This window comes from Rattus norvegicus, chromosome 9, assembly GCF_036323735.1.
Source record: "Rattus norvegicus strain BN/NHsdMcwi chromosome 9, GRCr8, whole genome shotgun sequence".
Lineage (NCBI taxonomy): Eukaryota > Metazoa > Chordata > Mammalia > Rodentia > Muridae > Rattus > Rattus norvegicus.
In genome coordinates, this window is record NC_086027.1 from 81550265 (window position 1) to 81576519 (window position 26255).

The 26255-nt window shown below is 44.1% G+C and overlaps 1 protein-coding gene and 1 long non-coding RNA gene across 2 annotated transcripts in view; one reads left to right on the forward strand and one right to left on the reverse strand.

Annotated features, from left to right (window-relative positions):
• LOC102555358 (uncharacterized) overlaps positions 1 to 14626 on the forward strand; it is a 30164-nt gene extending 15538 nt beyond the window's left edge. Inside the window, exons 3-6 of the long non-coding RNA XR_594441.4 lie at positions 4059 to 4166; positions 5506 to 5856; positions 8798 to 8853; positions 11003 to 14626. This is a non-coding gene — a long non-coding RNA (uncharacterized LOC102555358). The remainder of the gene's footprint in view (positions 1 to 4058; positions 4167 to 5505; positions 5857 to 8797; positions 8854 to 11002) is intronic.
• Marchf4 (membrane associated ring-CH-type finger 4) overlaps positions 1 to 26255 on the reverse strand; it is a 119746-nt gene that overhangs the window by 22562 nt on the left and 70929 nt on the right. Inside the window, 1 exon segment of the mRNA NM_001427784.1 lies at positions 3530 to 3685. Within this exon segment, the coding sequence (NP_001414713.1) occupies positions 3530 to 3685 (156 nt within the window).

The window sequence follows — 26255 nt, forward strand, 5'->3', positions numbered from 1 at the left end:
ATGTCCCCCCCACCCCCCACTAAAGTAAGTGTGGTGAACAAAAGGGAAGATGAGGTGCTGTTGACAAGTGTTCCTTCTTGTCCCATGTGAGGTTCCATGGAAGGTAGCAGGGGGCACCACAAGGAGAGACTGAGAAGCAGAGAGCTCTGAGATCTGGCAGGAGGACTGGGAGTGGAGATGGGCATTGGTGGTGCAAAGCCCTGCTGCCAACAACTAACCGAATCACGAGAGTCTCATTCTATGTATTTAACTTTATTATACGTGCATTGGTGTGAAGGTGTCACATCCATTGGAACTGGAGTTATAGACAGCTGTGAGATGCTATGCGGGTGCTAGGAAGTTGAACCTGGATCCTTTGGAAGAGCAGACAGTGCTCTGTAACTATGAGCCATCTCTCCAGCCCTCAGAATCTCATTCTAAATGAGGTTCTGATTCCCAGATCATAAGACTTTCTCCATGTGAACTCCAGTTCTGCAGCATCAGGAAGTAAAAGGCAATGGATGAAGTGCAAGGAGGAGATGTTCTTCTATACACCAAATAAGGCATCAGAGGACTCAATTTTGGTTGAGCCGTGTCCCCAAACTTGTTGAGTATGTGCAAGAAGTCATCATAAATCATGATGAAGGTCAATTTCCCATCCTTTAAAGATGGAACTAATCGGTTCTTGTGGGTGTTAAACGTGAAGTCAGGGTATGAGGCCATTCTTCACTATGTTTCAGTAAAGACGCATATAAACTTGTCAAGGCAGGGGTGAACATACATGTGTATGTGTGCCTGTATTATGTATCATTATGTGTAGGGTAGGTGCTTGGACTCGGGAACCATGGTTCTTGTTGCAGACAGCAACCTGCTTTGCTACTTCATAGCTGTACACCCTCCAACAAGTCCACGAATCACTCTCGGCCTCCATTGTCTAAACCTGTGCATTGAATAATAATAGTACTCCATTGAGTTGTTTCCAGGGTTCAAATGATACTACACATGAACTAATACTTAATGAGCAGTAATTAAATGTTCATTAATATATCATAGTTTTCTCTCACCTAAGGGGAATGCATTCTAAGGCCCCCCAGTAGATACCTGAAGCCTCAGACAGTAGTAGACCAAGTACTCTGATGACTCATGCCAGGTAATCTGCAAGCCAAGGTGATTACTCAGTAACTAATGGGTAAATAGCATATATGGTTTGGATGGATGGACAAAGGGATGACTCATGTCCTGGGAAGGATGGAGAGGAAGGCATGCAATTATAAGTTATTAATTCTTTCTGGAGTTTCTTTTTTAATGTTTTTGGGGAACAGGCACCCATAGTTAACTAAAACCACAGGAAGCTAATATTAATGAAATTGCTGTTCAGAGCTACTACAGACAAAGAGGGAAGCAGGCAATGGGGCTTCAAGATCCACAAGGCTATGAGTCCTTTCTCAGTATTTATTCTAGATGCAAACCTTGCTTTGAGAAGGTCACTAATACTATGTTCCAAAATGAACACTTTCTTACATCTTTGCCTGGGACACAAACCAGGAGGTGAGAGAGCCAACATATATGGGAAGGTAACTCCTTGCTCTGATGGCTAAACTCTATCCATTGCTATGTTGACTTTTAGACAGCCCTGCCAGCCCTAACTTCCACAGATAGTCCAGCTGGGCATTTTGCATAGAGGGTCGGCACTGTGGCAGAGCAGACAGTTGTATGACACTTGACTAGGCCAGAGGAGTCCAGGACACACACTTGGAACAATTTAGGACACAACCATACAGCACAGTTTTAAGTCCAAACTACTTCTATATAGAAAAATGAATTGGCATTTACTCAGCACACACCATTGAGTTTCCAGGACCAACAGAATCAGAGAGGTCCCCAGTGCCTAGAAACTCATAATTGAAGTCAGGGTAGTAACTTGGAAATAGATTAACAGACTCATGGTGCTGGCACTGCCATTTGCTTACCTGACGTAGACTTAAAATAACCTTTTCTTTACGCCAAGGAAAAAAGCTTTACTTGAATGATTTTTTCATTATATGAGTCAAAGGTGGAACCAAGATGGGGGTGTCTTAGAGTGAGTTCATAGATTGTGGATCTGACCTTTCCTGGGGCCTGAGTCAGCTGTAAAGAAAGGGGTGGGTCAATGCGCTCAGACCTCCGCTGCACCCTGAGGACTTGGAATCAGCTGTTGCTCAGCGCTGCTATTTTAAGACATCTCCGGATCTGAGGCGAAAGGCTGAAGATGGAGACAGCAGTCGGGAGAGGCTTTCCATCAATAGGCTGAGATGCCTGGGAATCTGATGCCTCCCTCCCACCCCCAATTCCTGAGGCTACCCCATGGAGAATGCTACAGGACAATTCTACATGTTTTCAGATGTTCAAAGTTGATTCTTTGCCACACTCATGGAAGAGGGAAACTGTCAGGCATTTGTTGTCTCCATCCTCACACTGTCTTGCTGGCTAATTGATTACATGACTGCTTACTTGATTGAGGATGTGTATGTGAAGGTATTTTCAGAAACAGAGTGTCTCTCTCTCTGTCTGTCTCTCTCTCCCTCTCTTTCTTTCTCTCTCTCTCTCTCTCTTTCTCTCTCTCTCTCTCTCCTCCCCCCACCTTTCTCTCTCTCTCTCTGTGAGTGTGTGCTTGTGTATGTGTGTATACGTACACGCCACTCTTACTAGTAAACTGCTTGATTTGGCTGATTGACATAGGACTTGCCAGCAATTGAGGGGAAGATAGCTATGTCAACAGAGGAGGAGAGGAGAAAGAGCCCTGAGTTCTGTCAATCTGACTGACAGATCTCTAATTCTGGCCCTGTAGTCCCTTACCTCCCATAGTACCTCTGTTGCTCTGTCATCATGACTTCTTCATTGTTGTACACCCCCTCCTTCATTTTCTTTGCCTCTTTGTTGTTTCTTCTCCATTCCTTCCCACTCTGTCCCTTGTCACAGGAAGTGTTGTCAGTGGGCCAGCAGGAGTATCCTGCTTGTTAGCAATGCAAGCTCTAGGACCCTGCTCTAGATCAGTGAATTGCATTCTACTTATTAGGACTCCCTGGGTAAACCATATCATATTAAAGTCTGAAAACACCACTGAGCCATCTGGTCTACCCAGTTGCTTTTCAAGCTCTTGGTTTAAACTCAAGCTTCACTTTTCCACCATCTCTTCCCAATTGCCTGTTCTCTTTCTCTTTGCTTTTCTCTTTTCTTCTCTCCTTCCCCTCTCCCTTCTTGTCTTTCTGTCCGTCCTTTTTCCCCATCTCCTATTCCTTCTTTCTTCCTTCCCTCTTTTCATTAACCCCATATGTTTTCTTATTCTGTCTCTTCCATCTATCTCCCATGACCTTTCCTCTCATATGTCGTGTATTTCTCTCTTTGCACAACCCTTCCCCTTCTTGACTAGACTTAAGAGAAAAAAATATATTTCACTACCTTCCGACAGTGTGGCACCTAGTCACCAAGCTGCCCTGAGTCTGAGGTTGGTAATTCCCCTACCATAAAGTAGGTAATGAGGGAAGCCCAAGCTAGGAAGCCCTGGATTTACCTGTAGAGGATTCTTTGTGCTTATGGCGATGACATGGTACTTATAGTAGCACAGCTCACAACTCCAGCAGCCCCTCTCACTGATCCATTTGATGAGACATGGCTGGTGTGTGCATTTGACTGAACCATCACAGCGGCATGGGCTTAGCAGCTCTCCCTGTGGAGAAGAAAAAGAGACACTGTGGTAAGACTGGAGCCTCAGTCCAGCAGGTGATAGATAGGTAGATGGATACTGGGACCCTGGTCTGAGCCACTCTGATAGCCCAGATAAGGCCACTCCATCCAAGCCACAAGCTTTGTCTGGGGGCTTTGTCTGAATGACTCCAGCACTCCTACCATAGAATCCAAGCAAATTTAGGTAGCTAAATTACCAGTTCTGAGGCCTTCCTCCTACCTGGTAAGACACGAAACTATAAGTCTTGAACTGCCTAAGACCTAGGATGTCCATGGAAGCTTTCTGTAGTCCAACGGTGGGTGGTAGGCTCCATGAGATTCTCTTTAGAAATGCAACCAAATTTAAATACCCACAGGGCTAGAGAGGTCACAGAAGTGATAGAAATCTGCTGGTGGAGACAGGAGTGACTTGAAGAACTCAGACCAAATGCAGGACGTCCACTACCATCTCCAGCTAACCACAGGTGAGGCAATACAACATGATTTGTAGTTTTGGTACTGCTGGTGACACAGTACCAAACGCAGGGTTCCACACATACTATCCCCAGTCCTACTGGGATTCTTTCCTCTAAACTTCTGAGTAATCTGATTGTAGCAGTTTTAAATGTGGCATGTAAATTGTCACGTGGCTCACTTTGAGACTAGTGATGCCTAGAAGCCATAGGCCTACTCTGAACTTTTTTATCCTTCTGCAGGCCAGACCATGAAGATACTGGTCTTCTCAGTGGTTCTTTCCATGCTGGGTTCTTGAGCAGAAAAAAAATGTAGGTCAGACCTGAATCCTATGGGATCTTGGAGTCTGGCCATTGCCCTTGCCAAAGGCCTGGGTTACCCCAGCCAATTTTGGGGCAAAGGACAAAAGACCAGCTTATGAACATTGGAAGCAGGAAAACAAACCATCAGACCAAGCTAGATGGTAAGGCTCTGAAGCCCTTTGTAACTGGATGGCAGAGTGTGGCTCATTCTCTAGAGCTCTCCATGAACAGCAGAGAGCCATGATTGAAAACTTTGTCTCATGTCATCTGATATCGTGACCCCAAAGTGCCTCTGTGAACCTCACCACTTAGTCTCCCTGCTATCTCCCATTTTTATTTTGTTTTGAGACAAGGTTTCTCTGTGTAGTTCTGGCCATCCTTGAACTTACTCTGTAGACCAAGCTGGCCTTAAACTCAGAGGGATCCACTCTGCCCCCAGAGTGCTGGGATGAAAGAACATGTACCATCACTATCCAGCTTCTATCTCCCTCTCTTTTCTCTCTCTTTCGTCACTCTCTCCTTCCTAGTTCACTGTCCACCCTCTTGGCTCACTAAATCCCCATTGGCTCAGCTCTTTAACTAACCTTCCTAGAGACCTTAACAGTTGGACTCTGCATCCCCTCTGGTCTTACTCATGGCTTCGTCCTTTGCTTTCTATGCTTCCACCCCAGATCACTTATTTTGGATTCAGTTCCTATCTTACTCAAAGGATCCATGCACAGCCCAATTTCTGAGCCCTGTGATGCTATGTTTGGAATTATGCCACTTGAGGCATTTCCCTGCTTGTTTGAATGTTTCATTACTTAGGAAACTAAACCTTGTTCTCAACCATGAATAAACAAGTCCAGGATCTTCTGGTCACTAAGTGTATCCATTTGCATATTTAGTCTTGCTCTTCATTGTGGACTATAGAACCAGCCTTCTCCTTCTATGATTTCTGAAAACATCAGTCCCTTTCATTTTAACTCCTATATGCAAAGTTGTAATCTTGGCTTATATGAAGTTCTTTGGTTCCCAGTCTACCCAAATGCTTAATTCTGTTCTTCAGATGGATCTAATGTCACATCCTGCAGAGAGTCACCCATGGCTTCTCCAGGTGGAGATCAGTGCATCAACTCAAAAGGACTTTATGCTGGATGAATGCAGCATCTCACTCTTCGAGAACTTAACACGTAACCAAGAGGATATATTCATGTACCTATCTGCCCTCCAAAGGACCCCTGGAAGGCAGGGGTGAAGTTCACATCTTTATATGCCTTTTCACCATTGCCAAGCTCTACAGTGGAAGGCAACCTTTTGTGTTTCAATAATAAAATGAAAAAACAAAGCCAGATGTCCTCCTAGATTCCAGCATTGCCCACCTTGTGAGAAGAAAAACAATATTTATCTTATTAATTCGGTATGTTTGCAGTACCTAGAACTGTGGCCCATTCCAGACTTATTTTATGGCACTTTTCCATCTGTCTGCAGGTCATTACACTATGACTTCCCTCACAGGGAAGGATTTTATACACCTTTGCATCCCTAGCGCCCAATGCAGTGCCTAGTACAGTTAGTCAATAATCACTTTAACAGCTAATCATAGACTTCTCTGTTTGATGAACAAGAGGTTTTATCTCTCTAGAACATAGACTGTCTTGGGTTCTATGATGCCTAGCAGGGAAGAGCAGACAGGAGTTGTACATGTTGCTGGCCACTCAGTGCAGCAAATTCTAACTCCTCATGGCTGTGGCTCTGAGTCAGAAATGGGAGGGGGTGAGTGTCGAGAGGTGCTGGGGGAGGGGTAAAGCCCTCATTATTCATGGCAGCATTTCCTAGGCTCATTAATTCTAACAGGATGAGCTAGGCTTGATTAATCGGGTTGTTAAACAGCCATGTCAAGTCGCTGATCAGGTAAAAGACATCACTTCCGGTCGCTGGCAATGAAACCAAGTGACAGCAGTCTGCATCCTTGTTTCTCAAACAGCAGCAAGGAGAAAAGGCATGAAAGAGCTACTGGCTGAAAACAGCCCTTAACAGGATGTGGGCTCTCCTTCTTGGCTCTGGATGGGAACTATTAGCTCTCACTAAAGCCCTTTGAGAGTCACATACCTACCTACAGAGGGAGTATGCTTGGCCATGCCTGATCCAAGTACCAACAGGCCAGAGCTGTGGTGCTTCTGAAGCCATTTGTTAATTCCCTAACACCCACACTGGACAACCAAAAAGGCAGCCTGGGAACTCACTATTAGCATTACAAATATTAGTAGACAAGGTATTAAAACTCCTTTAAAAATGTATATCTAGTGAAAAATACTAGATTTTTAAAAAATCCATAAAGAAGCACTTTTAAACTTAGCATTAGTACAAGTGCTATACCGATTGCCTAGGATATTCCTCAGTCTCTATATACCTCAGTCCTTTTACTGGTTAAGGTAAAATGCTAGCTTATCCTGGATCCTTCACCATCTTCTCATTATACCAATGTGTCTTCAAGAACAATAGAATAGAAATAACTAGTAGCAAAAAAATGGATCATGTTAAATTTAATGAAGATGTTCTTCACAGTAAACTCCTTAAAGCTAAAATAAGGAGGTTTGCAGGGCGGGCAGGGCTGAAGATACTTCTCAGTTTAGCTGTTAAAGTGCTTGGTGCATAAGTGTGAGGAGTTGAAGCTTAGTCCTCAACATTCACACAAAAAAGCTTGGGCATAGTGGTGCTGAAATATCAGAGCTAGGGAGGCAGGGACAGGAGGATTCTCAAGGTTCACTGGTTAGCCAGCCTCACTTAAAAATGACAATCTCCATTTGGTCTCGCTGAGAGACTTGGTCTCAAAAGGTAAGGTGGATGGCTACTGAGACTGACCTTTGGCTCCATATACATGTGTATACATGTGCACATACAGTTCCTCTACATGCAAACACACACACACACACACACACACACACACACACACACACACACAGGCGCACATGCAATCAAACACTTGTATGCACATATCTATACATGCACAAGTTTAAATGGTATCATATGGAAACTGAGGGGATATCCTTCCCCCAGGCTCCCAGTATAAAGACCCCTAATACAAAGAGAAGATGTGATGTAGAGTCCATGTCATAGAACCAGTCAATGATGTGAGAAAAAGGAGAAATCAGGGCTTTCTGACCAGTATCAGTCCCTAAGCCTGACCACACTGATGCCTGTGCTGTGCATCTCCTCCTGTCTCCTTCCCTGGAGGAGGGAGGACTATTTCCAGTCCACCTCAGGCCCCTCAGCCAAATCTCCCATGACGGCCAGCTGCAGCCCTGTCTCCTCTCCGTGCTTCATTACACACAGTCTGGTACTACATCATTTTCATATCCTCCGAGATTTACGCTGCTCACTATACCCCATTAACTAGGCAAACCAGTGATGCCCAGGAAAAAGTGTGGTCTAAACTACCCAGGCCCAGGGTGCTGGGAAAGCCCAGCTCCTGAGGCCCCTTAGGTGTAGATTATAATAAATTAATCTGCAGAGTGCAGCAAATGCCAGAGATCCAAGGGGGCTCACTAAATGCCAAGGGACCAGAGACTTCCTCGGTGACCTCAGGGCTTTGGAACAAGGAAGAAACAGGGATCTCCTCTAATTCTCTGACTTTCAAGGGAGAGAGTCTGTGAGAGTGGCTAAGAGCACGTATTTTAGAATTCAAGCACTTTGGTTTTGAATGTCTCTTCAGCCATTACTAGCTAAGCAAATGGAGGCAGGCCCCTAACCTCTGGGATATTGTTTCCTTACCTTCCATGTACAGATAAACTCTTACCTCCCTAAAAGAAAGATGAAATGAGATGAAGCATACAAAGTCCCCAGTACCAGTAAGCCCTCTTGCCAAATTACAGTTTTAACTCACATTTCTTTAAGCCTTCATTTTTCTTATTACAATTCCCTTTTCCTACTGTCATGCTAAGATAAGTCAAAAAGGTAATAAAGAAGCAAGAGGCTTAAAAAATAGTTAACTGGGTCACAGAGCGAGGTTAAGATTAAAGGGCATTCTACAAGGATCTGTTGTTCTGGGAGAGTACACAGTATTCTAGATTCCCAGTCCAGAAATGTCCTTGTGTTACTACAGGACACTGTGAGTGTTTGGGAAACCTTTACCTTAGAGATGCTAGATAAGAGAAGAACATGGGTCTCTTGGGTTGAAATCATGCTATAGGCACAAGGTAATTTTCTAGCTGTGGCTGTGACTAACCTGGTGGGAGGGACCAAGAAGAGGATGAAGAGTCTTCTCCCAATGAGGCCGTTGGTAGCTACAGTTATCTCTCCATTCACAGAATTTTTTTCTTGTTTATTTTTTAGCTTGTTTCATTTTTTGTCTCTTTCAGTCTGAAGATCTGGCTTCAAGAGTCCTTAGGTTACCCAGTTGCTATGGAAATGCCAGGTAAGTCCAAGACTGCTTTTTTCTCCACTTACTCATAACCAAGCATCTTTGCCACGAAGCAGGAAGAAATACATACAGCATCGTGTGGCAAAGACAGCCCCATGCTGGGCTGGAGTTAGCTGTTCTGGGAGATCAAAACAAGGATATAATCAAACAGCAGCCTTAGGGCACAGTTTATAGTTATTTTCCTTTATTGAGACTCATGATGATCAAGAGCCTGGCTCTCATCCTAGACAGTGTTGGCTCGATCCAGGCTCTGACAGTCAGTGTGACCTTGATCAACTTGTTAACCACTGGAAGCCATGCGCAGTCACCCCTTTGTCCATTCAATACTTTCTATGTTCTCTCTTCTAAATGCAGGCACACAGTTCTTTGGTAGCTAAAGACAATAAGTCAGATGAATCGAGTAAATCATGTCTACCTAAGAGAAGCTGCCATGTGCTGTGGAGACAATAAGCATAGAATGGGAAAGGAGCTGTGGACGAGGACATGTGGACTGAGATCCTAAACAGGACTGTGTGGTTAATTTTCATTGTCATACTGACTACATTTAGAATCACCATGGGAACACACCTCTCAGTGTGTTTGTGAAGTTGTTTCCAGAAATGCTTAACTTGAGGGAAGACCCATCCTGAGTGTAGGTGGCAGCATCCCACAGCTCAGGACCCAGAGTGATGGAGAAAGGAGCTGAGGACAAGCCTCTCTCTCTCTCTCTCTCTCTCTCTCTCTCTCTCTCTCTCTCTCTCTCTCTCTCTCTCTTTCTCTCTCTCCTTACTGCCATTGGCTGCAGGGGGACCAGATGCTTCATGGTTTCACGGCCCTGTCATTCCTGCCATGACAGACTGTATTCCCTGGAACTCTGTGGTGGCTTATCTTGCTTGTCAACGTGACTAGATCTAGAATCAAGTAACATTCCCATATTTTTGTCATAGCAACTTGGAAAGAAAGAATATCCCATAGCTGATGACTATGGAGGCCCTCTGAGGAGGGGTATTTCAATTAAGATGTGAGCCATGCAGATTTATGGAACCAAGAAATCTGGGCGGGAAGATTAAGTACAAAGGCTTTGAGGCAGAAAATGGTTGACATGTTTCAGGAAATCCAAAGACATTGGAATATTAAGATTGAGTACTGAGAGGAAGGGAAATAGAAGATGTCAAAGTTGGGATCAAAGGTGAAGAAACAGATAAGGAAAGGCTTGTGGACCATCTTAAGGGCTTGGCATTTATGGATGCGATGGGTACCCTTGAATACTTTAAAAGAGAGAGAGAGAGAGAGAGAGAGAGAGAGAGAGAGAGAGAGAGAGAGTGTTTCTCAGTCTCTAAGCCCTTCTACTCACTCACCTGTGTTGATCTGACTATGCATGACAGGATCACGAAGGCTTCTCTACTAAGGACAGACTAGAGGGAAATAAAACAGGATCTGGAGATGGAAGGCCATTGAAATAATCCAACTGGAGGATGAATATGTCCACACAAAACCTAAGAAATTGGTTTCTGGATGTATTTTTGAAGAAACAAATGTTAATATTGGTTGGTGAATTGGATGTGGTGTGTGAGAGAAAAGTAAGAAAATAGGGAATTATGCTATTTTTGGCTCGAGCATTGGGAAGAACAGAGAGTTGGTTTTAGTTGAGTTAAGAAAGACTGAAAAGAGGGCTGGGGATTTGGCTCAGTGGTAGAGCACTTGCCTAGCAACCGCAAGGCCCTGGGTTCGGTCCCCAGCTCCGAAAAAAAGAAAGAAAGAAAAAAAAAAGACTGAAAAGAAGCAGGTTTAAAAGATCCATGAGATGCCCATCAACCATCAAGAGGGAATACCAAACAAATGGTGCAGATGCATTAGGCTGGCATCTGGGCTGACACAGGACAGGAACATGAGACTCATGAGAGAACCAAAGTGGTTAGCGAGTGTCAGGGAAGGAGAGGCACTAGGTCTGATCTTGGTGAGCAGCCATGTTTAGAAGTCAGAAAATGCTGGGAACCAGCAGAGGAGGCTGAGAAGAGAATACAGCATTCCAAAGCCGAGGAAGAACACAAAGTCTGCTAAGAAAGGAAAACCACTGGCCTTGTCCAATGTTGATGGATCAACTTAGATGAGAACAAATAATATCCATAAATCTGACAAACTTTCTGATTTTTTTCATTTTTAGGTGAAATATGAAAAAAAAGAAGGCGGGTTGAGCACGGAGGTGGAGGAAGAAGGACCAACCAGCCGAGATTGGCATGAAACACCAGGAGGGCTTTAGAGAGTTTTATTAAAGCAAATTACCTTGTCTATGAGACCAGGGGGGCAGGGGAGCAAGGGAGTAAGTTAGTTCTCGCTCAACTTAAATGGAGGCCAGTATGTAAGGGTTACAATAGGGCAGTGGTTCCCAACCTTCCTACTGCTGCAGCCCTTTAATACAGCTCCTCATGTTGTGGTGACCCCAACCATCAAATTAATTTTGTTGCTACTTCATAACTGTAGTTTTGCTACTGTTATGAATCATACTGTATTTATGGAGATAGAGGTTTGCCAAAGGGGCCTCAAGCCACAGGTTACGAACCACTACCGTAGGGGTTAGCACAACCATTTTCCCACCTCCTTCTACTATTCATCTCCTTCCTTCTTTTCTTTTCTTTTTTTCCCCCTGCATCTCTCTCTTCACGTCTGTAGATGTGACACCGACTGCCACCTCAGCACAGTGAGGTCAGTGATTATTGCTCCCACTTCACAAGTGAATGAAAACGAACGAGTTGGGCTCTGAGACCAGTTCTACTTATCCAATAGTTACCCAAACCTCCCCTTTCCATTGGCATTGTTGCCCACGTCTCTTCTTCCACCCGCAGCAGCCTGTCTTTAAAAACATTAACCTTTTGGTCCCGATGTGACAGATGACCTTGTTGGATCCCCATTGGGATCTCCCTCCCTGGACACATATCCACCCCATTGCTCTTTCCTCCCTCTCCCTCTCTGAGATACATTCTAGGTCATGTTCGTAGGATACTAACTGATGTCTGTGCGTTGGGGGCTGGGGGAGGGGGACAGGTCAAAATAGGCTCTCAGTTCCTCTTCCCTCCAGCCTCAAACTTCCAACCTTAGTGGGAAGGAGACATTTGTTGGAAAAGAGTTAAGAGACAAAGATTTTCATACACAGACTACTCCACTAAAGATTGCTCCTAGGACTAAAGGAAATTACTACTTAAAATTTAGTGAAGGAAAGTCCAGCCTTGGAGCTGTTGTAGTGTAAAGACCGGCAGGATCTAAACTTAAAGTCAGAATTTCCCTCCCAGGCTAGAGCTTTGCCTTGTGATAGGTGATAGGGAGGATTGGGCCTAAGTGCAAGAATTAGGTCATAGGGCGTGTGTGTGTGTGTGTGTGTGTGTGTGTGTGTGTGTGTGTGTGTGTGTGTGTGTGTGTAGGGGGCATGAAGATACCAAAGAAGGTAGGGTGTGTATATGTGTGTGTGTGTAGGAGGCATGAAGACAGATGCCAAAGAAGGGTGTGTGTGTGTGTGTGTGTGTGTGTGTGTGTAGGGGGCATGAAGATACCAAAGAAGGTAGAGACTTCCTTCTCAGTGTCTGACCTAGGCTGACAAGATAAGTCAGGCCCTGTTTTCTGTCGCTTCTTAAAGCCTCACATTCTGGGACCAGCCAACAGAGAGGGCTATCAGTAGCATGTATGTGAGATTATATACAAACATGCATACCTGTGTGTGCACGTGTGTGTGTGTGACACACACACACATACACACAACTATAGGCACAACAAACAATATCATGAGTCCAAGATGTTAATCAGTTGTTTGTGTGGCTGTATTCTGAGTTTGTGGAGGAAGGCTGAGGCAGGAACAGACGATGCCCAAACAGGGAGAGTGAATAGAAGAAAAAAGCTAGGGTAACCTGGAAAATTCCAGTGTCTTCTCCCATCAGGACAGTAGACAATCATTTCCTCATTCTCCAGACTGTGGGAGTCAGTGTATTCTGGCATCAGGATCAGGACAAAACTGACTTATCATGATGGCCTTCTTGCCAGCAGACTGGAGGATGAGGGAAGAGAGGATAGTGACCCCAAAGGTGCCCCAAGATGTGAAAATCCATTATTGTTCACAGACAAGCCGTCCTGAATTTTGTGCATATTGTATTAGAAAGTGTACGAACAGCTCTGTTTTCTGAAGAGAGTGTTTTAGCTCTATCATCCATCCACACCCCTTCCCACATGGACCATGCTTTTGTCAATTGATCTAAGGCCAAATCTTGGCTTCAAGGGACACCAGCATGACAGTAATATTGGAGAGAAATTATGAATTGTTGTGAGATGACTTGATCTAAAGAAGAGAGAAATCTATTATCAAGAAGAGACTTAAAGCCCTAATAAGCTGTAGTTATCAACACTAAATCCAATTAACCTACAAAATTATTTCTGTTTCTATTCTCATACCACCCACTTACTTTCAGAAACACCCAGTCACAGACAGCCTCACACAGCTAATCTATGTGCATCTTCATGGAAAACGTCCTAGTTTATCTGTTCATTGTCTCAAAACAATCGGAACATTAAAAGGGACAAGAAAGGTGGGCAGACGAACCCAAGCCCCCTGAACTGTGACATTTATTATCCTGGTAATTATTTTATTCCTACCCTGCTTCTCTCCCTATAATTTAACTGGTATAAGATAAATGTACCTATTCCCTCTAACTGCTTCTAAATTTACTCGACTGCTACTAGAGAGAAGGACTTAACCTCACAATAATTGAATTTAAATAACATCCAATTCTGTGAAGTTGAACATGATCTGCATAGTAAACAAACCACAGGGTTTGAGGGCTGGCAGGAAGAAAGAAGGTCACACTTAATGTGCGTGATTGTATCCGTACTTCTAATGGCCCAGATGTGTAATCTAATGTCTGTTTGTCTTTCTGTCTAACTCATCATTAACATCGTTATGGTTACCAAAGAGCCAAAATTAAAGGCTCAACTGGCCTCGTTCCTCTGCCTGGCTCAAGAGAAAAACATAATTCAGCTAAGCCTTGAGGAACTAGAATTGGGCTATTTGCATACAGTGGGCTGGGCCCATGTCCAAGGTTCCAGGCTACTACACTTCTCAGGAAGTTTCAGGGATGCCAGGTCACCATGTTCTCTTTTTTTGTTCCAGAAACCAAGCCAAATTATATGAGAGGTTAGAGAGAAAGGTGCAGACTTGTCCCCTTGAGTCAGTCCTCCATGGTCCTCGCACACCAGCAGAGGAGAGTGCAGCCTCAACCCCGCAAACCCTTCATGGTGCTCCCTGGAGAAACTGTGGTGAAATTTTCCTAAAATTAATTTTCATTCACTGTGATTAATGCATCATTCAGAGGGCTTAGGGGATACGGCGGAGGCTGCAGGTGCAAACAAACTGGAGTCATGTGTTGCTTTCTGACGCTTCAGATCAGGGCACTAGGTACTTTAGGATCGCACAAAGCACAGAAGCAAGACCTTTCCCCGATGCAATCCCAGCTTGCCCACTGTCTGGCTGGTGACTATGAGTTTAAGTGATCGCTACCTGAATCCACCGTTTCTGAGAGACGAGGCTGCATCAGAATCACTTGGGAAGCGTGTTTGGTGTCTTTGTGCTGGCTGCAACCCAAAGACTCCAACTCCATGAAGACCCACTTAAAGCAAAATTGGCTCAGACCTACTTTGTAACGTGTTGGACCAGATACTCATTAACAAACCTTCTGCCTCCTACATTACTTTGAGACTTTTATGTACACAAAGATAAAAATAAGCACTGAGAATTAAAATTTATTGAGGACTCATTGTGTGCCAATCCCTGTCACAAACTTTGAATTCTGGGTTCAAGAACCAATTCTCCCACTTGGCTGGGTGAGAGATACTGGGCAAGTTGCTCTAAGCTCCCACCTCATCGTCTATATCCATATTGTCCTACTAGTGTTTCTGCTGTGGTTGCACCCCCTCCTCTGTGCTGTGTGTATGTGTGTGTGTGGTATGTGTGTGTGTGTGTGTGTGGTGTGTGTGTATGTATATGTGTGTATGTGTGTGTGTGTGGTGTGTGTGTATGTGTGTGTGTGGTGTGTGTGTATGTGTGTGTGTGTGTGAATGTGTGTGTATGTGTGTGTGTGGTGTGTGTGTATGTGTGTGTGTGGTGTGTGTGTATGTATGTGTGTGTGTGTGAATGTGTGTGTGTGTGTGGTGTGTGTGTATGTGTGTGTGTGGTGTGTGTGTATGTGTGTGTGTGTGTGTGTGTGTGTGTGTGTGGTGTGTGTGTGTGTGTGTTTCAAGACAGGATTTCTTCTGTGTAGCCTTGGCTATCCTGGAACTCATTCTGTAGGCCAGGCTGGCCTCCAACTCACAAAGATCCACCTGCCTCTGCCTCCCAAGTGCTGGAATTAAAGGTGTGTACCACCCCCAGCCTGTTGTTGCTCTCTTGCTAGTCTATAGTCCATGCCTTTGAATATGTGCTAGGGGCCAAGCGTTGTCCTAAGGACCTGACGTGCACGAGGTGGTATGACATCGTTGCTGAGGCCTTGGGTTCCATTATGCAAGTTTTCTTAGGAGTTAAAGTAGGACCAGAGACGCTTCCTGTATTCATAGGTTACAGAAGGATTAAATGGGGTAGGATATGTTGAGAAATGCTTAGAACCCTATGGAACACATAGGGAGTGTCCATGGTGGCACTATGCTATGCCCTTCCACATATACTTACCTTCATCTTAGCTTTTCAAACCCCAACAGAAGGAGGTAGGTACCAGCTCTGCAAAGGAAAGCACTCTCCCCATTGTTGCCTCACCAAGTACAGCATTTTGCTGTCTTGAAAGCCATGGGCCTGAAGTTTGTGAGCCCGAAGATGCTCTTAGGAATATGGGATTAGGTGATGCCCTGTGGGGAAGCTTCAGGTTTCCAGGTATTTGATATCTGCCCAGGCATTTTGGGAGGAGGAAAGAACAAAACCAATGCCCCAAATTCTTATTTACCCTTCTGCCTCCAGGGCTCTCCTTTGGTGGGACCTACCCTCCCCCACCCACCCAAGCCTGCTTTTTCATATTCATGAATTCTACATATTGTGATCGTGGGTGGGGGTGGGTGTGAGTTATGGGTGTTCACAGGCATCAATCTTTCCCTCTCCTTCCTGTTTTGGGTACAATTGTGTGCATGGGATCAGCTAGAGGATAGCAAGGTAGCAAGGGCGGGGCCGAAAGGTCTGAAAGAAAGGAAGAAAGAAAGAAAGAAAGAAAGAAAGAAAGAAAGAAAGAAAAAGAAAAGAAAGAATGGGAGTGGCCACGATCAAAAAGCATAATATATCAGTGCATGAAAATTGTAGTGAAACTCACTAGTGTGTATAACTAATATACATTAGTAATCATAATTAAGAAAGAGTTTAGCAACAAAGGAGGACACAGAAAGGAGGGACTCTCGCTTGTAATCTCTTGCCTGCTTTTTAAAGAGATTACGATAAGCCTGTATATTGTTTGTCAGTTCTTCCTATAGATCTGACTTCCTCCTCAAATCAGCCTCACAATCATTATACTTCATTTAGAGCAGTGACTGTCAACCTAACTAGCTCTGCAGCCCTTTAATACAGTTCCTCATGTTATGGTGACATTCAACCATAACATTATTTGGTTGTGACTTCATAACTGCAATTTGGCTACCTTTATGAATCTGATATGTGATCCTCAAGGGTGTCATGACCCACTGGTCGAACCACAGACTCAGACAGACCAACCTAAAGCCCTTAGGAGGCTGCAATAGCACAGAAGAGACTCTGCTCTGAGTCCTGTCCAGGTCCCATGCTCCCAAGACAAGGTCCCACTTCCCTGCAGGACCTTGCCCATGCCAGAGTCTGCTGCAAACCCAGCTCCGTTCTTTTCACGCCTCTCGGGAAAGCATGCTATTCCTGAAATCTTGGCTGCAGCTCTCTGTCAGCAGAAAGCATGCTAAGCGAATTTGAATGACTCTGGCACGTGAATAGACTCCAGGCTGCTGGCTCCAAACTAAGCGGCTCCAAGTCTCTGTGGCTGCTGTTTTCTTGGCAATTTTTTTTTTGTTGTTGTTTCAAAGAATCCTGTAGTTCTTACTTCTGGAATGCTCTCTCTCTCTCTCTCTCTCTCTCTCTCTCTCTCTCTCTCTCTCTCTCTCTCTCTCTGTGTGTGTGTGTGTGTGTGTGTGTCTCTTAAAGGTATTCTTTCCCTACTCTAGTCTCTAGTTAGACTGCCCCCAATCCCAAACAAATGGAAGAAACACAGAGAACTTCTCTTGCTCACCAGCACCACCTCCATGTCCTCTTTGAGCTCAGGCATAAAAACCTGTGTGGGGTAAAAGTGACAAAGGACTAGGGTGGGGGTGTAGGGGTGCAGAGGTGTAGGGGAATATTTACAGACCAGCACCGTTTTCCTCTGAGGACTGAGGACAATCTCCTTTCAGGAACATTCAGCCTTGGGTGCAACACCGCCACTCAGTCCTCATGCTGAAAATGTAAGACGGCCCCAGCCCAAGAGACATTCATTCTCACGTGGTGACAAGCATTCCAAACTCACCCAGTGTCTCAGCATGATCTTACACTCATGCTTCGCTTCATTAGGGTCTGAGGAAGAAAGTCTAGCTCCTTTTTGTTTGCTTTCTGTCTCTGTCAGATGACCAGGCCATTCTGCAAGCGCTTGTGACTCAATGTTCTCAGTCCTGTCTGGGACTTGGCAAGCCAGCGCCATGTTCCTCTTGTTCTTAGGCTTTATAATTGTTCGACACATTGTTCATCCCCCCACCCCCATCATCATCCATCTATGCTGAAAGGCCCTATATTTAGCTCCCATTCTTATATCGTCGATCATTTCATATTTCAGCCACTCTTTGTAGAGCTTTGCTGGTCTTTAGGTTTTTTTAACGCACCTGCTCAGAGGCTGGGGTGGGAGAGGAAAGCCATATCTTAAAACTATGTAATGATTGACTAGAAATTAAAATTTCCTCTAACTACAGCCCCTTCTCCCACATGATTGTCCCCTACCCCAAATCAGGGACACGTCCTATAAGAATCCCCCCAGTGAGTTCCTGATTTCACAAGTCATGTCCAGATGTCTTTAGGAGAGAATCCAGGAATGGAACCACTCCTTCAAAGGGCTTGGGAATTTTAAAGGCTGCGGACACTGGTTGCCATGTTAGTCTTCAAAATGCTGATACTGCTTATCACTAACACCAGAGTTAGTATTTGCTGCTGTTCCTCCCTACTCAAGGCCCTACCCCTTCTTCATATTCTTGGAGATTCCGTTGAGGGCATCATAGTCATGACTCAAGAAAGAAGCCTGAGGAAATGTAGATACCTTTCTTTGGGAAGGCGCAGACTTCAGTTGTAAGACTCTGGCAGTGAGCAATGGAAGACTGTCTAGGAGAGGAGGGGCTCTTTCAGCCATGAAAGGACAAGATGTACTCAGTCAGGAGAAACCTGCAGAATCTCAGCCTGAGGGTTTTGCCTTCTCGGAGGACCAGATGGAGGATGGGGATGATTTGAGAACTCCTGTCAAGAATCCTTGCTCTACCCAGATTCCAAGATGGCAACTCCCAGAGTGAGCACTTGGGACATGAAAGATGTGCCAGCCAGAAGGTTGCTCACAATTGCCTTGATTTAGAGACATTACTGATTCCCAGTAAACACCTCATGTGACTGCGGCCTGTGACTGAAAAGGTGTCCTAATGAAACTTGTAGTATCTTCCCTCTACAATTCCAGCCTTTTCTTTTTTCATGATAAATGGGCAGTGCCCACATTCTGCCATCCACTAGGTCCATTAGTCAACCCTAGCTGCTAACTACACTTCTGCGTATGCACCCTCAAACAAAAAGCTTAAAATAACCACTTACTATTCTTCACAAGTGAATGGTTCACCTGACATGATTATGCTGATCTTGACTGGATGTGTGAATTAGCTAACTACTGGCTAATCCAGGATGGAATGACCCAGTTCTGATCCAGGTGTCTCATATCATCTAGCAATACTGCCCAGCTTGTTGGCATAACAACAGAAGGATTTCCACTAGCAAGAGAGGGCACTTCAGTCCTCAAGCACTTTAAGCCTCTGCTTGCATCAACATTGTCAAGGTTCCATCGTCCAAAGTAAGGCATGAGGCTCCTCTAGACCCTGCTGGAAATGGTCATAGCTAAAAGGAAGAGACAGTGGGGAGGCCATTAAGACAAGCACTCTACCATGTTAGCTAGGTGGCCTTGGATGGTTTCCTTCACTTGAGCCTTAGTCCCATTATCTGTGTAAGTACAGTTTTACATTCTACTCGATGTACAAAGTGTACCACATAATACATTCTATTTTTATTAATTTCCTTCGCTCCTCATTTTCCTTCATTCGAACTCTCTGTCTTTCATCAAGCAAACCATCCTCTCCATTGAGAGCTCTATAACACTAACCATTGTCTATGACCTCTTGGCATCCTCAGCTGTAGTTGGGAGTTAATGGGCACCCAGCTCATCCTATTAATCAAGATTGGGGATATTAAAAAGAAGAGTCAAGGAGTCTCTTCTCTTTTACTCCCAGGAACATCCAGTCCAGGGATGATATCCTGGTTCTATGATCTAACCCCATCACTAAGAGAGAGATATGAAGGGTTAACACATTTGGACTAACCAAGGGCTCTGAATATAGGCAATAGGATAGGAAACCTCCCATTTCCTAATTTAAATGTGGGCTTGGGGGTAGAATAAGTAGTCTGGCCTCCCCTTAGCTAATCAGGCTCTAGAAGAGACATTAATTGCAGCCAGCCAGTCCTGCTGAGGGGACCCAAAGCTGCCAGCTTCCTTGCTGGGATTGAAATAGAACTGTAATTGGCTGTGAAAGCATCATGGCAGGAGATGCAGAGAAGGCTGGGTCCTCACCCCCAAAGCAGGTGAGAGAAGCTTTGAGGGAAGGCCCAAAGGAGGTTCATGGTGTTGAGAACCCACCTCACTTGGAGGTCATCTTGATTGCAATACTACAGTTCCTGAACTATAGCCAGGGTGAAGGACCTTCTCATGCTTCATGGTGCTTATTGCAAGAGCACCAAGATGTAAGCCTTCTCATCTCTGTGCTTCTAACTTTCCTCGAGAGAAAGAATACACAGCAACTGTCACTAGTGTATCTACTCTCCTACTTCAGAGAGCTCTGCAAACACAAGCTTCTCCTCCAAGTGTGTGCGCATGTTCCTGTGTGGTAGCATAATGTGTGTGCTAGCATGCCTCTGTGGTAGCATAATGTGTGTGCTAGCATGCCTCTGTGGTAGCATAATGTGTGTGCTAGCATGCCTGTGTGCTAGTATGCATGTATGCACACATGCCTATGTGCTAACATGATGTGTACTAGTATGTATGGCCTGTGTGCTAGCATGATACATGTGCTCATTTGTATGTTTCTATGATTAGAAGTAGTAACCCAGCATCCCTCCACTACTGTCTAAGAGAGATGTTAATATTTTCTCACTCAAATAAATGAATGCGATATCGACTGGGGAAAACTTGCTCTGAGTGATGCGTGTGTTCTCTCTGTTATTACAATTCCCAGAACATGTGTAACAAAGGATGACAAGTGAAGGCCAATATTTGTGTGTGCGTGGAGGGCAAGACAATTCACACTTCCTATCGTGAATATGCAATGGTGCATATGGTTCTCAGGGACAGTTAGGCAAGTTGATCATTGCCTTTGTGCATTATCTCCTCACCAATAGAATGAGAGTAACAGTAGTACTTATCCAATCAAACTGTAGAGAACAATGGGATGTGAAGTGCGCAGGACAGAGCAGAAACTCAACTGTGTTTCCCAGTTACTTCAGGGGAGTGTAGGTAAAAGGAATTGGGACTAATGATTAACCCATCTTTAATCTGTTGACCTAGTGATGTAGTAAACCTCTGGTTAAAAAGCAGACAAACAAACAAACAAACAAAAAACAAGGCTAAGCCATTAAAAATATAGGCGAAGATTATATTTCCAGAAGACTTTTTTTTAATGAGATGAAAATTCAGAATTTTCGAGGAAACCTTAATTTATTAATACTTTAAAACTCAAAGCAATGAACCATCATTTTTAACTACTAAGTGGTTTTATGTTTATTGTGCATTTGGACTTTTATTGTCAGATTTTTATTGAAAATTTGTCATAAATTCAGTTAGGAAGGAGAGCAATCCCTTCAAGGGGACAATAGAAATGACATTTTATAACTTATAAAGGCACGACAAGCTTCTAATTTGAAACCAAAAAAGGGGGAAGGAAAGAAAGGAAAGGGAAGGAAAGCACAGTTGAATTCCATTTCCCTCTCAATGTCCTTGTCCCCATTCATACTGCATGAGGACTAAGACATATCTTTGGTATAAGCTCAGAATGTAGGGATTAAAATAGAACCATCAGAATAAAAGATTTGACCAAGCAGAGCAGCCTCTGTAGTGGCACTGACTTCAACCCCCACAGAATCAGAGGGAAGTTTGTGGCCTCTAGAAGCCCAGGGAAGAGGACATTGAGCCCTGTCTTTTGTAACTCAAAGAGACCCTTCAGTATTAGAATCAACATCTTACAAGTTAGGAGTGGGAACATGCACTTGTAATTCAAGCGATTGAAAAGCTGAGACAGGAGAATTACAAGTTTTAGGCCAGTCTGGGCTACGTAGTGAGATCTTGACCCAAAAACTTAAAATCAGCACAGCTGAGTCAAGGGCTCAGTAGGTAGAGAACCTTCTGGACAAGCACAAGAACCTGTATTTGGATCCTCAGTACTCTCATAAAAGCCAGGCACAGAGAGGCATGCGTCTAACCCCAGCACTGGGCAGAGATGGAGACAGGAAAATCCTGGGGGCTTAGTGGACAGCAGTTATAGACAAAATGGGGATCTTTGGGTTTGGCGAGAAATTCTGTCTCAAAAAATAACATGAAGAACAGTAAAGGAAGACCCCATATGAACAACAATGCCAAGCAACTAGAGCTTCCAGGGACTAAGCCACTACCCAAGGACTATACATGGACTGACCCTGGGCTCCAACTGCATAGGTAGCAAAGAATAGCCTAGTAAGGGCACCAGTGGAAGAGGAAGCCCTTGGTCCTGCCAAGACTGAACCCCCAGTGAATGTGATTGTTGGGGGGAGGATGGTAATGGGAGGAGGATGGGGAGGGGAAGCCCATATAGAAGGGGAGGGGGAGGGGTGAGGGGGATGTTGGCCTGGAAACGGGGAAGGGGAATAACAATCAAAATGTAAATAAGAAATACTCAAGTTAATAAAGATAAAAAAATTGGACAAAAAAATAAAAACAAACCCCATAAATATTTGCAGAAAATCTGGAGGATAACTGAGTGACAGTCACTTTCCCAGCTTAGGCACTACCACCTCTGGTATCATATTTCTCAGATGTCAAAGAAGCTTTGATCACGCTAGATATTTTATAACTCTATTGTCATTGACCCACTGAATAGTTAATAAATGACTTTTGAAACAACAATAAAAGAAGTCATGTGCCGCGCAAATCAAGCTTACCACTTCAAGGAATGAATTTTCCTGTACATGCTCATTCGGTAATAGGTTTAAGAGGAGCATCTCTGGGGCTGGAGAGATGGCTCAGTGGTTAGGAGCACTGACTGCTCTTGCAGAGGTCCTGAGTTCAAATCCCAGCAACTACATGGTGGCTCACAACCATCTGTAATGAGATCTGACGCCCTCTTCTGGTGTGTCTGAAGATAGTGACAGTGTGTATATAATAAATAAATAAACCTTTAAAAGAAGAAGAGGAGAAGGAAGAAGAGGAAAAGGAGGAAGAGGATCATCTCTGTAAAGAGCTTGCACCCTTCCTTGCATGGAAATAAAATGCCCATGATACTTGGCTAGGAGTGAGGCTATGGGTGACAACATTAAGGAAGGCCTCAAGAGTGCTGATGCCCAAAGGGGGCACATCCCTGACATAAGGAAGAAGATGTTCTTGGAGCTTGTGATAGTTAGTCTTCATTGTTAGCTTGGCTGGATTTAGAATCACCATGGAAACACGTCTCTGAGCAGGTCTGAGGGTGTTTCCTGAAAGGTTTCACTGAAGAGGGAACACTCACTTTGAAAGCGGGCAGCACCATCCAGGAGTCAGACTAACACAAAGGAGAAGGTGAGCTGGCTGCCGGCATTCATTTCTGCTTCCTGACTATGCACATGATGTGGCCAACCACCTTACGTTCCTATCCCCCTGGCTTCCCTGCCACGATGAACCATAACCCCTTTCTATAACAAACCTTTCTTCCCTTACATTGCTTCTCATATGGTATTTGGTTGCGGCAACAAGCCAGGTAGCTCATACAGAACTTCGGACAAATGCTTGGCTTTCCGTTCAGCCTCTCCAACTGCCACATAAGCAAGACCATTTTTCTTTCTTAAGCTACCATTTATTTATTAGTTAAAAGGGAGTGTTGGATTAATCATCTCTACTGGTCTCTGGCAGTTTTTGACTTTTTAAGAATCTATAAATTATACAAAAGAGTCACAGATGAAAAGCGATGTAATACCAGACTCCACCATTTGCTTGCAGATAAACTAGCCAAAGCCAGGGAAGCATCAGTGCTTGTAGTTGAAGCGAGCACATTGCTGGGCAGCTCAGGAAGTCCCCTGGAAATGGCACCAGCAACCACTTGTACCCATCTCAGAATACTGAAATAGGGAGCTTAGAGAAAAACGTTTAGTGTCATGCAACTCTAACATAGCCATAGAGAGAGGGAGGGGAGACAGGAGGGAGGAAACAACATAGTGAGGGAGAAAGAGGAATATTCAGGGTACTGGGAAAAGTGGTTCCCCAGAGTGCAAAGGTGCATTTCTAGTGCTCACTCCAAATCCCTTTTCAAAACACCGGATTCACTTGTTCATGCCCAGGGTCGCTAATCAAACACCTCATCTTTTGTTTGGCTTCTCTGCTGTGTAAGATCCTAGACAGAGCTCCTTTGGTGTAGGAACATAAGCACTTGGATATTGAAAAGGAGCCTCTGCAGCCTTATTTATAATAGCCAGAAAATGGAAAGAACCCAGATGCCCTTCAACAGAGGAATGGATACAGAAAATGTGGTACATCTACACAATGGAATATTACTCAGCTATCAAAAACAACGAGTTTATGAAATTCGTAGGCAAATGGTTGGAACTGGAAAATATCATCCTGAGTGAGCTAACCCAATCACAGAAAGACATACATGGTATGCACTCATTGATAAGTGGCTATTAGCCCAAATGCTTGAATTACCCTAGATCCCTAGAACAAAGGAAACTCAAGACGGATGATCAAAATGTGAATGCTTCACTCCTTCTTTAAATGAGGAAAAAGAATACCCTTGGCAGGGAAGGGAGAGGCAAAGATTAAAACAGAGACTGAAGGAACACCCATTCAGAGCCTGCCCCACATGTGGCCCATACATATACAGCCACCCAATTAGACAAGATGGATGAAGCAAAGAAGTGCAGACCGACAGGAGCCGGATGTAGATCGCTCCTGAGAGACACAGCCAGAATACAGCAAATATAGAGGCGAATGCCAGCAGCAAACCACTGAACTGAGAATAGGTCCCCTATTGAAGGAATCAGAGAAAGAACTGGAAGAGCTTGAAGGGGCTCGAGACCCCAAAAGTACAACAATGCCAAGCAACCAGAGCTTCCAGGGACTAAGCCACTACCTAAAGACTATACATGGACTGACCCTGGACTCTGACCTCATAGGTAGCAATGAATATCCTAGTAAGAGCACCAGTGGAAGGGGAAGCCCTGGGTCCTGCTAAGACTGAACCCCCAGTGAACTAGTCTATGGGGGGAGGGCGGCAATGGGGGGAGGGTTGGGAGGGGAACACCCATAAGGAAGGGGAGGGGGGAGGGGGATGTTTGCCCGGAAACCGGGAAAGGGAATAACACTGGAAATGTATATAAGAAATACTCAAGTTAATAAAAAAAAAGAAAGAAAAAAAAAGAAAAAAAAAGAAATATAAAAAAAGAAATACTCAAGTTAATATAAAAAAAATGTAAAAAAAAAAAAAAGAAAGAGCCCATCTTATTGAGAGCTTTAAGATACCTCATATTGGCCACATTTATTCTAAAGTCTAAGGCAGAACTATCCACTATCTCCACATTAACCAGACTATCTCTGGCAACTTTTGACACAAGGCTTTAGGACCTGACCACATGATTGTGGCAGAAAGAGTTGTCAGCCCCCATGGATAGGACCAAATGCTTGTATGAAGGGAAAGATCAAGCTTTCCTGTGATTCCTCTTAATATTTTATTCTTTGAAAGTTTCATACATTTATATGATATAAATTGATCATATCTACTGCCCCTACCTTCCTACCACAGTTCTGAGTGTCCCTCAACCTGCCTCCCTCCTAACTTTGTTTTCTTTCTCTGTTAACTACAACCTCTCAAGTCCAATCGGTGTTCCCCGCTCTGTGCATGGGTGTATAGCCATTCATTCATGCTTGAGTAATATATGCCAGAGTCCATACCCCCAAAGGCAAGTAACTTTCCCTCTTTCTATAGCCATCAACTGCTAACAACTCATGCAACTGGCACAAGACCCCATCCCATCTGCACTGAGATTTTGAAAGACTTTATCTTGTATGGGTCTTTAGTAGGTACTCACAGCTGCCATAGCCATGCACTTTGACACAATGACTGTTTAGCAAACAACAGTAGTAGCTGCTACCACCCCTGTCAGGGTCTATGGACTAACTCTCAAGAGTCATGAGCTTTTTATCAGATTACAATACTGACCATAAAATTCCTCCTGTAGAATAGGTCCCAAATCCAATGAAAGAGCAGTTAGTTATCTTATAACAGTTCTGCCACCATTGCACCAATAGGCACATCTAGCCCATTAGCGTTGAAGTATGCAGGGTCCAGTGCTGGGTGAGACCACTGTTGCCTTTTCTGTCTTCCATAGCTTTTATAGCACCTTTTGAGATTGTGTTTACAAGATGCTTGGAGAGGATTTCCTTGTAAGTTCAAAGTTAATTTTTCTGTGCTCTACATCTGAAGTGACCAGTGACTGTAGTTAATAGAGTCTTTTTTGTCCAGTTATGGTGAACAATTAAAAACCATGACAATTAAAAAAAAAAAGAAAAGAAAAGGAGCCTCTCTTCTGTAAATACAAATCAGTTTCTCAGGAGGCTTCTTAGTCTTAATATGATCACCTAGAGGAAGAGGTTATTGAATGAGCTCCTAAACTTGATACCTGCATCCCCCGGAAGAGAAGACATGCAGAGAAATAGAGGTATCCTTCCTATTTAGAGTGATTGGCTCTTTCTCAACTTGGTTCTTGCCCACACCCTCCTGTACCAATGAAGGGGTGTCACTCTAAAGATGTACATGAGGTATGGCCAGTATTTTTTGTTCTTATTTTATCTTTGTCCCTGCTCTGTAAATCTTCAACAGTTATTTCTGTCTTAGCCCTTAGGACAGTA